Consider the following 13,080-nt stretch of genomic DNA (forward strand, 5'->3'; position numbering starts at 1 on the left):
TTGTTGTTGCGCTGGTGTTGAATGAAGCACATAGCCCGGGAACTTGCCTGGAGCCAGACTGAGGCAGATTTCAAACTTTTTGCAAACTGTTTGCAAGTCGTACCTAATGAAGAGAAACAGAGCTGGATTATAGAACACCCTGGTGAACCGATCGCAGGTTTCCTCATGTAGCCTGCAGCATCTGCAACAAAGACAGACATTTAAGTGACAGATCTTCTGACCAGCCAGACACCTGGCTGTGAAAGCTGACAGGAACCTGCCTCTGTCTGGTCCTGGGCAATACTGACCAACAGCAAGTGAAAATGCACAATTACAGCCCATTTACCGAACTCCGGTTTCAACACTGCAGGAAATGATATCTTGACAAGTGAAATCATCTCAAATCTGGCCTGTAAGGAATATTCATTTAATAATGTTTTAATATTGTTTCAACAATCTTATAATGAGAAATATTAAATATATTGACCAAATGTGAGATGCTTTCATGTGCAGACATGTCATTTTTGCAGTAAGTTCGTTTTTAACCCAGTTCATTTCAAAGGTAAAACATAGTATTTTTTTTTGTGATCAACTTTTTATTGCATTTTTCATTATGTTTTACAACAAGGGTGGGAAAAGGTGAGGGGGAGGGTAAGGCAGGACAGCGACATACAGTTTTAGGAATACACACAAACGAAAAATAAGGCAAATACATAAACAACTACAGAACTGAACAACATCACATAATTTAATTGGAAACTAAAGTTCTTGAATGGAGTCATATAAATTCTCCCAGTTTCTTATTGTTGACTGTTTTGCCTTGTTAAGCTTAGCTGTAAGATTCCATCCCAACTATATTTTGAAAACTAGATATCCAGAATTTCATAGCTGAAAACTGCGAGGCGATCCAAAGTTGCTAGACAGCTTTCTTGGTGGCTGTAAAACCTGCCGTCAGCATCCTTCGCTGAAACGAAGAAAACTGAAGAGCTGAGTCATCATTTAAAAGACATAAATGTGGCGACAGTGGATCACTGAGATCAAGTACTTTAGATAATATATCTATTGTAAAGGTCCATATATCTGCTACTTTAGAACATTCCCAGAACATACGCATAAATGAACCAGGCGCAGAGTTACAAATATTACAGGTATAACTAGAAACACGCTTTATTTGATGTCTCCTGTAAGGTGTGAATTATTTTGTAATGGATAAACTGATGTGCCAAATTTTTAGAGGAGTGAATTAAATTAGCCCATATAGTGTTCCAGTCCAAGGAAGGACCAGCAGAGGAAAGCTTTGTTCCCACAGTTGTTTGACTGCCAACTGCTTTATATGATGGTCTACCAAAGTTCTGTAAATAAACGATACTCTGCCCCGTAGATTGTCCAAAGGTCTTATCCAGTCTAGCAAGGAGTGAGAGTTGAGAGTGCTGCCCCGGGGAACTCCATAGGCTCAAAGTGCAGAACGAAGTTGTAAATAAACAAAGTATGAAGAAGTTGGAAGATTAAAACACATCTGAAGCTCCTGAAATGACAGCAAGCCACTATCGCCACACGTCCTCTACTGTATTTATACCAAAAAGAATTACAAAATGGTTTACCCCCCAGTCAAAATCTTGAAATTATTCCATAAAGGACTCTGTAAACAGATTTGGAGAGGAACGCCCATAAACCCCTCCACTTTTCTCCAGATACTCAGGGGGTTAGACATACAACCCAATCTTGAAAAGGGTAAAACATAGTTGATGGAATTCATAACACAGCTTTGCCACAAATCTGATCGTGCCTATCTCGTTTTCTTCCTTTACTATTGTCTGTCTGTCATTGCCTTTCTTTCCCTATTCATATAAAAGTACAGACAAAATGAAGGCTTTAAGACTCCAATTACTGTTTTTAGCATTGTGACAGATAACAGTGTGTCATGCAGTCACAGAAACCACATAAGCACTTAAGTCTGTTTGCGATTACTGAACAACTCCATGTGGTTTGTGATGATTTGAGCCTACCATGGTAATTCCTGAGCTATAAGCTTCCAGTACTCTTTATCTTCATTAGCCTCATAAAACTAAATAAGCTAACTTCAGATACGAAGTGGCTGACTGGTGTAAAGGGAAAATGGTGTAAAATTGATGTCGCTTTGATACTGAAAACCTCTCTGTCTCTCTTTCTCTCAGTGCCTTTCCGGGAGGCTCCGGCGGCGTGTTCAGGCAGGGGCCGGCCACAGCAGCCGCAGACGGGCAGGAGTACTCTGGCTGCTCCGCGGGTGCTCCTGCGCTCCAACAGTGACAACAACCTGAACGTGAATAAGCTCCCTGCGGCCCGCTCGCCTTTGCGCTCGCCCTCGCCCCTGCGCAGCCTGTCGCCCCGCAGGCCCCAGCAGATGCAGAACAGCCCTAATGGCACGGTGAAGACCATGGGCCGGGGGAGCCGCCCCCCGCGCAGCCGATCGCCCTCTCTGGGCCGGCTGGGGGAGGGCGACACCCGGAGACACACCCCCCAGCGCCACAGCAGGTCAGTCGCCGCATTCTTGCGCAAAGGAGGATGGATGCAGGGGCTGGTCAGTTCTGCATATGCGAAAGAGAAATAGAGAAAGGATTAGCGCAGTAGTGAAATATTATACCCATGCCTTTGAGTTTTGAATGGCTTTTTTGATCTAGGCTTTTGTGAAGCCTTTCCAGAGGAGAAGAGGATGTTAGTGCAGCACAGGGGGGGTGGACCTCCTCATTGATACCCTCATATGTTGGGTTGGTGTGTTTGAACCACACTCGAAACTGAGCTGGGGCCAGAGGAGGGACCTCTGAGAAGCTTGGGCAGGAGTTCTAGGGCGGCTTGCTGTGATCAAGGAAGCTGGACCCCCACTGTCCTTCAGGAAGAGAGAGCCGTCACGGAGGAGTAGGAGGTGGTGGTGGGACGTTTTCATCACAGGAAACTGGAGGGAGAGAGGAGAGTTTATATGGCGTAGAATGTAGAGGGGGGGGTTCATATTTCATAACTCCATTTAGCAAGTGTCTATAAACATTTGGACCTATAATGTACCTGAATCAGCTTATAAAGGGTTTAGCAGTTAGCCGATGAGTTTGACCATAAGTTGTTAGAGTTCAGCTCCAGATTGTGGGATCATGATGACTGAGAGTGAGAGGTTTAGTGTGTTTAGTATCCAAAATTGGCCAAGGCCAGCCCATTACAGTGCTTGTACCCCTCTTCCCTTTATTAGGCTGGAATAAACTTATTTTATATATTTTGTTAACAGACTGCTTTACAGAAAAATGTAGTTTATTTGTGTAACAAGCAATATTAAGTAGCTAAAGTCACTCTGCTAAGTGTGGTTACACTTATTTCCTTAGCTGTCTATATAATAAACAAAAATGACCAGATTACCTGGTAAATTTAGCCTTTAGAGTTAAAATTGTGGCTCCTAGATAGAGAACTGTCTTGGTTTCCTGTTAGCCTTTGTCCAGATGCTGCAGTAGATCACCACTGCTACACTCTGCTGCAGCAGTCTCTCACTCTGGCAGTGTCAAAGTAGTGCATTTTGCTCAAAAGATTTAATTTTGCTGCGCATATCTTCCCCTTTGCCTTCGCCTTATTATGTTTTTGAAGGTGCACTTTTCTCCGCCGCTTGTCTGGTGTCTTATTACTCTGTACTGGATTTTGGCAGTGAGGTAGTAAGTTGTAGTCAGATTGTATGATTGCACAAGTACACTGAAGATATAATGTGTGAGCCGCTCACAGCGTATCTGTCTCTAGCGTCCTCTTTCTCTCTCTCTCTCACTGCAAGATAGAGTGGCCCACTGGGAATTCTCCTATAGTAGTCCATAATGGCCAGTTCTATAGATTATACTTTTACATCATTTTCCACACATAACTATGGCGAACCCATAGCAACTAAAGCTTTCATGGGTCTACAGGTCATTTGTTGTTGATTATTGCATCTACACATACTGAATCATGTCGATTCGCTAGTTCTAGTGGTTCTGTTGTGGTTAGGGTTATACTCATACCATCTATTCATAGCTCTGCTTAGCTTATGGATCCACTGTATACAATACAGTTACAGACTGTAGCCCATCTGTTGCTGCACAGTTTATTAGGTCTCCGCTACCCCATTCATCATTTGTCAGTTTCTGACTACAGGACCACCAGGTTTGCGTATGTTTATACTTAAGTTTGGGCGTAAAAGTCTTTACTAAGTCCTTAGTTACACTAGTTGGTTTCTTTTACCAAATCTGGTTGCACCGCAAATCCACAAGTCATGTCTTAACTAGTAACAACTAACTAATATGTATGTCGCTTTAACATGACGATAACATGTTCAGGACCAATCAGTAAACCCGTTGCCATGGAAACGAGACAGCAGCTTGCGCTGACTTTTTTAATGGAAAAAAATATCCAGCATAGAAAAGAACGATATGCACCAGTTAAACTGAATGAAGCTAATTATCTACAGACACTGTTTCTGTTTATTCTTTAATATTTCACTGAGAAACCAAACATGCACCTTTTTAAATGCCGGTTTCTGGCTGACCGACACAACAGCAGCCTCACTTTAGCCGTTTGGGCTGCTGTTTCTCTCTGAGCTGGAGCTGTGGGTGTTTAGCTTCATGGTCGGAGTTTGAACCAGGGCGATGATTAGAGCTGTGAGTAAAATAACAGCATACAGTGTTTAGAATTTTTAGCTTAGTTGACCAAAAAAGTCATGTTTTTGGTCTTTTTTGTGCTTTCTGTGTGGTTTCTGATGGTTTCCCCAAGACTTACACCTGCTTAGAAGGAGGTGTAAATATTTAGTAGGTACTTAGCTCAACGTTAAAACTAGTTTGTGTGGTGCAACCCATTCTGATTAATAATGCATAATGAACACTTACATGCTGGTGCAGCTGACCACACAGTTTTCCAGATATTATTTGGGTGCTGGATCATTCTCAGCACAGCAGTACACTGACAGGGTAGTGTGTGTGGTGCTGGTATGAGTGGATCAGACACAGCAGTGTTGCTGGGGGTTTTACATGCATCAGTGTCACTGCTAGGTTAAGAGTGAAGTTTTTACCACCTGAAAACATCCAGCCAAGAGCAGCGCTGTGATTAGAAACTGACCATTGATGAAGGACTATACAAACTAGGCATTGTATGAAATGTGCTACAGCCTCTAACTGTACACCAACAAGGTGGAAGCACAAAGAGAGGGGTTGCTAAGAATGTGGCCACTGTGTAGTGCTGAGTCCTTGTTAGTATCTTTTACTGCTTTCCTTTAGTTGCTCATTCGGTGCCAATGCTTGCATTGTAGCACAGCAGTGACAAAGCAGTTTCTCAGTGTAATCTGAGCAGGGTGCAGGTGGGCAAACTAAAGTACATATTGGACAGGTGTGGACAAGACAAGATGTTCAGCATGACATGGTTTGTTAGGGAGGACAGTCGCAGTTGCTGTCCTCAGAGCCATGCGTCAGTGTCCTTGTTCTTTTTTGTGGAAGAATACTGGGTGGCCAAATGCCATTAAAGTGGGAGTACACAATGGTAGAGCAAAGAAACTGCTATCGATTCAGACAGATCAATCAGGTTGTAAAGCACAGCACTCAAAGTGCGGTCCACCACCCTAAAAAATCCAGCCAGGGCTGCTGTGAGGTCAAAAACTGGGCATTATTAAAGGGCTAGAGGACGGATAACAAACTACGCATCAACAGTCTCTGTTTGTACACCAGCAAAGTGTGGCAAAGGGTTTCTAACAATGTGTCCAGGGGCGTATTAAAGCAATAAGTCATGAGAGGCTGTGGGTTACTGCGATTTTATCATAGGGAAGGGTGTTCAACGTGAAGCAGAGTGCCTAAAACTCCCTTCCTCGTGATAAAATCACAGTAACACACAGCTTCGAGTGGCTTATTGCTTTTATAAAACGGCAGCCAACATAAAATATGTTAAAATACACAATGTTTGATAATTATTTAAGTTAACATAAGTCAACATAAACAAGTATTCCACCAAAAAAATGTAGTTCATTTAGAGTACGGTATCATTGCTAAGCAACTATTGACCGCTGAATGAGGAGAAGAATGTTCGGTCACCCATCACTGTAAACTGCAGTCATTTTATGATTTATTAAAACTTTTTTTTCATATAACAGCGAACATGTGATAACACAGCACTGTTTAATGCGAAAGCTTTTAGATTATAAGTATTTTTGGTCACCAAATTACCACCGTGAGTCTTCTGCCAGTCTGACGACACCACTTTTCTCACACTGGGGCTGCATCTCAAACATCTCCCTGCTCCCTACATAGTGCACAGGCTATGTAGGAATTTAAATACTGACTCCTGCAGCCCAACAATGCAAAATATAAAAATGGTAATTTGGGATTCATCCACATTCATACTCGACAAGCAGTGCAGTATCTGACAGCAGAAGCCAGAGTTCCAAACTTAATGTTACACAGAACACTATTTAGCCAGGGAGTACGGAGCCGTTTGGGATTCAGCCTGGGTTTGATGCTACTTCTGACTGAAACACGAACATTTGAAGCGTGTAACTCATTCTGGTAACATTCTTTAGATTTTTGTGCTGCCGTTTTTCAGTGAATCATATTGTGAGTACTTTATTTCAAGGCTGTGATATTAATGTTGGAGTTGTTTAGCATGTTTGCTATCTTTTAGCCTGTTGGCTTGCTGACCAGCCTAGTTCTAGTAAAGAAAATAAGTTGTCAGCCCCTCAGTTTAAACAAAAACGGGTTACTTCATCAGTCCATTCGGTGCTCCGTGTGATCAGCATTAGAGTCAAAGGTTAATCCATTAACAGCAGAAGGGTTTTTCATGCCATGACGCAGTGATAGAGTTCATGCGCTGTGAGGCGGTCATAGCCGTGGTATATCGTGGATTTTACAGTGGCTTTGAATGCGGCTCAACCAATCAGATTTTAGGACTGGAAATGTCCGTTTTATTAAGAGTGATATACCGTATATCTTAACATGGTCTATGTTCGTATCTTTCATTATTTCCTGCTTCATTAAATAGGGATGATATTGTATGAGGAAAATAGCTTTTTAACATATAACACTGCTTTTTCATCCGCTATCATTTTAGGACATTGAGCTTCGCTCATCTGTTTCAAATTCAGATTTAGATGAGGCAGCCAGGGCTGTGTGCAGAAAGAGAGAATATACAGTATACCCCTGGGCCCTGAAACGGTGACATAGATTTGGGCATTTACCCGTTAAATGGATTAACAGTGGAGGTTGGCTCATGTCTGAGTGAGCACTGCACCTGATCCACTCACGTCGGGCTGATTTACACCTCATTGAGTTTGACTACAGCTGTAACACAAAAAGTTGTATTGTGTCGAGGGCGCCAACATTTAGAGCATGGTGGAAAGAGGTTGTCCAGAAAGAGTGGTGCTTGAAAGTTTGTGAACTCTTTAGAATTTACTATACTTATGCATAAGTTTGACCTAAAACTTTGTCAGATTTTCACACAAGTCCTAATAATAGATAAAGAGAATCAAATCCAACAAATGAGATGAAAATATTAGACTTTTTTGATTTATTTGCCTGGTTTTGTAACCTTTGCCTGATGAGCATCAACAGCTCTTCTTCTGAGGCCCTCAGAAGTCTTTGGGTCCCATTTTATATTAAGTGTCTCTAATAACTGTGTAGTTACTTGTGAATAACATATGCAACAACATTGTAACTGCTGATGATTTAGTCACTGTTACAGGTGGATTACAGAACTACAGCCTGTGTAATTACACAAGTGTATCTTGATAGTTGTAACAGGCTATTCTCTCTCATGTAATTACACAAGGGTAATAACATAAATGTGATTACATTTGTGGATCAGACACAGCAGTGCTGCTGGAGTTTTTAAACACCTCAGTGTCACTGCTGGACTGAGAATAGTCCACCAACCAAAAATGTCCAGCCAACAGCGTCCTGTGGGCAGCATCCGGTGACCACTGATGAAGGACTAGAGGATGACCAAAACAAACTGTGCAGCAGCAGATGAGCTGACTGACTGACAAGGTAGGAGTGTCTAATAGAGTGGACAGTGAGTGGACACAGTGTTTAAAAACTCCAGCAGCACTGCTGTGTCTGATCCACTCAGACCAGCACAACACATACTAACACAACACCACGTCAGTGTTACTGCAGTACTGAGAATGATCCACCACCCAAATAGTACCTGCTCTGTGAGGGTCCATGGGGGTCCTGACCACTGAAGAACAGGGTAAAAGGGGGCTAACAAAGTATGCAGAGAAACAGATGGACTACAGTCTGTAACTGTAGAACTACAAAGTGCACCTATATAGTAAGTGGAGCTGATAAAATGGACAATGAGCGTAGAAACAAGGAGGTGGTCATAATGTTCTGATTGGTGTACATAGCACTCCAATATGAATAATTGAAACTCTTTGCACGCTACAGTTTCTCTTTAGGTTGAATGAGACTTCAGTGTTCTGTAAAGCTCGTCCATTTAACCAAGAACTGAAGGTAAGAATGTATAGACTTCTGAAGTTAAGTCTCCCTTCTGTAGTCGCCATCGTTCTCATACATAGAACTCCGAGTCGAAGCCTTTTCCCCTATGGATAAAATAAAAAAGCTTTCTCAGAAACTGCCTCTACTGTACCCTGCGGTGAAGAAAACTGCTCCAAGGTCTACGTATTTTGTAGTACATACATTTTTCCAATAAATGTTGCTGATTTATGGTGTCCTCTGAATTGCGAGGGTGTTAAGGAGTTGACAGATGAATGTTGCTACACGCGTCTTGTCATTGTCGTCTATAGAGCAATGCGCACTGTGACTGAAAAGCTCTCCTCTTTGCACTTTGCATTTCATACGGCACATTGTCCACTGAGTGCCATGAAAAAGTGTCATATATCTTCAAAGCTGACAAATCAAAATTTGGGGGTGTTTTCTTTCTGGTCTGTTTGTGAACAGAAAAATATTTTATTTACTTATTATTATATACATTTTCTTAATGTTTCTCTCTCATTTTAGTCTTTTGAGTTTATTTTTTTAGTTTATTTAGTTGACCCTCTAAGTTGCCTGCTTTTTATAAGCATGAGAAATGCCTCATTTTATTAAAAAGTGACATGGAAACCCAAGGGGCATAGCCATGGGTCGGCTTTCCCAGACTGATGACAGACCAAACAGGAACAGAATGAAATTTGATTAGTTTTCTTTGAGTGCTGTTATTCTTTTATGGTCAGTCAAATAATTACTGTCTAAGCCAAGGTCAGATTTATTTTCTGAGCCCTCCAATCATTTATTAGCAACTACTGCTATCCACCACTGCCTCAAGCCTTCAGCTCGTTACCTGTGCGCCAGTTTGAATTTGGAGCTCCAGTTTTGGTCAAAAGATGTGGCACCTGTGAAAGTGAGATAGAGTATGTTGATTTCCATCCATTTTACATTTTCAAAATGTTGTCATAAGTGATCTGCCAATTTGGAACTTACAGTGCTCTTTTACACAAACATTAACATCAAGTCATCAAAGGTAAGACATATTTGGTCTGTGAATATAAATGCTATGGCACTATGCTTTAGCCTAAGATGTTTAGCTTTCGGTTTAAGTTTGCTGTGTTGTTTATCCTCATCTTTGTACATCTAAGCTGTCTGATTTGAACTCGGTTATGTCGTCTACAGTAGGCAGAAGTTGTGCCTGTGGTGGAGGCATGCTAAGTGTGCTGCAGTGTTAATTGTGTTTACTTGAGTCCAGCATTTTGGTTGGTGTCTTACAGTCTTGCTATTGATTTGCATCACCATTGGGCTGAAGAGTCAGAATACGTAGGGTGGCATCTGCGCTGCTGTCAGGAATAGATTGTAGCCTGATTTTATGACAATCCAGGACACAGCACACTTGGTTATTGTGTTTACCAACTTGGCCTACCCACTGTTTCACAGGCCTTTCTGTATTTCTGCCTACGCCACTGGTAAACGCCCCCTAAAATGGGCGTGTTGCTAGCCATTTGTTTATTTGTGGTGAGTTCTCCTCTAAAAGGAGCTATTATGGGTTAGAGCTGGAGAAATAAGCCTCAGATCAGCTGAAAGCAGAGCACGCTTGGCTGGTGTGGAGGCTGCAGCTGGATTTGGAGGAGAATAGGGTCAAATACCAGAGGAGTTAATTCTTCCCTTTTAAAATGACATCTAATTAGATGGGTTTTTTTGTAGTGGCAGTGAGTAATTGGCATGGCCCACTTACAGTAGGCCACGCTCGCTCATCATCAGAAACCCCGTCGAGTGACAAGATTCACACACCCCCAGACACGCACGCGCACACACGCTGTCAATCAGGCGTTTGCTGTCAAACATGCTCAAATACACACTCTCTCGCTGGCTCTTCCGCCTCTCTCTCTCTCTCTCTCTCTCTCACTCTCTCTCTGTCTCTCTCTCTCTGTCTTTCTCTCTCTCTTTCTTCCTCCACCCACTCTCTCTCTCATACATGCACACTTTCATCCAGATTTGGTTTTCTGTCTTTCTTGCTCGTCTTTACATGCAAATATACATGCACACTGATACAAACAAGCTCCTATTGATCTATCCAGGCTCCACCCACAAATACCTTCTTTCATAGCAACTGTTGCCAGGATGGACAAGCTTTACAGAACATTGGCAAAAATCCCATTCAACCTAACGATAGACTGCAGAGTACCTTGTTTAGATTCGCTGTGTAACAGTGAGTGTGTATATATGCACTCAATAATCCAATCATAATCAGATTTCTGCAGTTATCTGATTATTCAAATGGTCATGTAAACTCCATACTCTGATCTAGAAATACGATTAAGAAATCTGATAAAGAGGCTGGATTTTAGCTCAGTAATCAGATTTCTCAGTGCATGTAAACTATTACTCTGATTTCTGTCAGATTTCTCAGTCTGTGCATGCGCGAGATCAGACGCTGGATGTAGCGAGACGCAGCAAAACACTGTTGGAGCAGCGCTGAAACCAAACAGGAAATAAAGGATTTGAATGTTCTTCATATTCTAGGTGATGTATGTGTATATTTTCATGTAAAGTGGCGCGATGTTTAAAAAAAAAGCTGCGGCATGAAGTTTGAGTTTTACGTTACGTTTAAATCACGTCTTCTTCTGTGAGTTTATTGGCTGGTTGCAAAGCAGAAATCCGATTACTGTCTGACTCATGTAGACCTGGAGTTTCCCATTATCTGATGACTCAAGTGCATGTAAACGTGTTGATCGGATTACTGACAAAATCTGATTTTCTGCAGTTATTGGATTCTTGAGTGCATGTATACGCACTCAGTGAGTCTGAAAATGCTGTTTCTGCTGTTTGATCATGTGATTTATTAAAGCTTTCGTTACATTTATTTGACCTAACAAAATTAGTACCTTTATTATCATTATACTTGCAAAATACAACAATTTTTTTTTCTTCACATATCCCATCTTAGAAAGCTGGAGTCAGAGTGCAGGGTCAGCCAAGATTCAGTGCCCCTGGAGCAGAAAGGGTTAAGTGCCTCGCTCAAGGGCAAGTCAGTCAATCACCCGAGCTCTAGACACTAAACCATCACTGCCTCAAGCTGAAACAAGAAACACTTAATAGTCCTCAGTTGCATTTTAGCCTTATTCTGAATGAACTAAGCAATAATAATCCCTCATTGATCCTGATGCTGAGTACTGGCTTGGACGTTTACTCTGAAAAAAGACATCCAACAATAAGTAACAATAAAGGACACCCCTGGTGTAAAGGATGGATGAGGCTTCCTTTATTGTCTCAACCACTAAAAGGGTCATATTAAAAAATCTCAGCTGTGTGGGTCAGCTGTGTTTTATTTTATTTTTACTTAACATTTTGCCATGACCCCAGCTGGCCATTGTTTGTTCAAAATATGCCAAAACTACAACGCCAAAACAGTGGCACTGAATACTTAAACGGTTAAAAAATAAATAAATAAAAACAAACTGTTTTATGTAAAACAATAGACTACATTAACTACAACAAACTTCTTTAAATGTCCCCAATGTACAGTAGGCTTTTTAAAACTGCCCATTGAAACGCTTGAACTGGACACCTGGCATCTTTTTTGTTTTGTTTTTGTGGTGCTGTCCCTTAGAGCGCTGGTGGGGAAGGGGGTGGGAGCACACATTACGTTGCACTGCATGCTGGGAACTGTAGTGCAGCTCATAGTGAAATGGGCTAATATTAATAGAATATTAAAATAATTTAGCGGTAGTTAGTATAGGATTGCACCACGGGCCTGCGTTTTTGTGTTTGACACATGGGCTTTACACAGTGATAGAAAACACGACGGCACCCAGAAAGCTCAGATTCTGCACGTTGATATGTTTCACACTAGCCATCTTGGACATGAACGCGCTGTAACTCTCTGGGAAGCAGATTTAAGCAAGTGAATCAAATTCTCAGAATGAATCACCAGTAAAATGCTTGAATGAATAGGGTTTAAATGCTGGGCTACTGAGCTTGACTGTGTTGTTGTAGCTAATTGCAACTAGGCAGGTTGGAAACAACAATTAGGAGTTTGACACCATGCTGACATTACACGACAATAAAACTACACCAGGGCCCTGCTTCATGAAGCACGTTCCTGGCTAAAACAGGGTTCCTGGCTAAGTTTCAGCTACAGAAAACCTTAAAAACTCTGTTTATGAGTTTGTTAGATTTTAATTGCAGTTAACAACAGTTCGTTTATTTTGAAGAAGGAAAAAAGAAGCCATATTTAAATATGTAGAGCAAACTTAAATATGTTTGATGCCATCAAAAAGCAACGCTGCCCCTACAGAAGAATCACACAGATTTAACTTGTATGAACACGTTTTTTGCACATTTAACACATTAAAAATCCACTTTAACTTGTGAAAAAATGTGTGATCACGTGTTTACATGTTAAAAAACACGTGACGACTTATAAATACATGTGGTATTTGTACACTTCACGTGTGAAATGTATAGACTTTCCTGTAAGGGTGTCTCCATTGTCACCATGTTATTGCTGGAGGAATAACTGCTTTGTATTCTTGATGTTTGTGTTGTATGATTAGGTTCCTCTGCCGAGAAGCGATATTTCACATGAATGATGCCACAAACGTCATGAAGGGGAAAAAAGGGACTGGAGGGGTCCACCTTCGTCAGAAGGCTGCCC

General features: G+C 41.5%; 1 protein-coding gene across 5 annotated transcripts in view; it reads left to right on the forward strand.

Annotated features, from left to right (window-relative positions):
- shank2b (SH3 and multiple ankyrin repeat domains 2b) overlaps nt 1-13,080 on the forward strand; it is a 173,007-nt gene that overhangs the window by 61,755 nt on the left and 98,172 nt on the right. For 4 of the 5 annotated variants that reach the window (XM_036568085.1, XM_036568081.1, XM_036568082.1 and 1 more), the window contains exon 10: nt 2,154-2,490. In XM_036568085.1, coding sequence (XP_036423978.1) covers nt 2,154-2,490 — 337 coding nt within the window. Of the gene's footprint in view, nt 1-2,153; nt 2,495-13,080 lie in introns of all 5 variants that reach the window. The other variant, XM_036568083.1, reaches the window with a different exon arrangement.

Source organism: Colossoma macropomum, unplaced genomic scaffold (genome assembly GCF_904425465.1).
Source record: "Colossoma macropomum unplaced genomic scaffold, Colossoma_macropomum, whole genome shotgun sequence".
Taxonomy (NCBI): domain Eukaryota; kingdom Metazoa; phylum Chordata; class Actinopteri; order Characiformes; family Serrasalmidae; genus Colossoma; species Colossoma macropomum.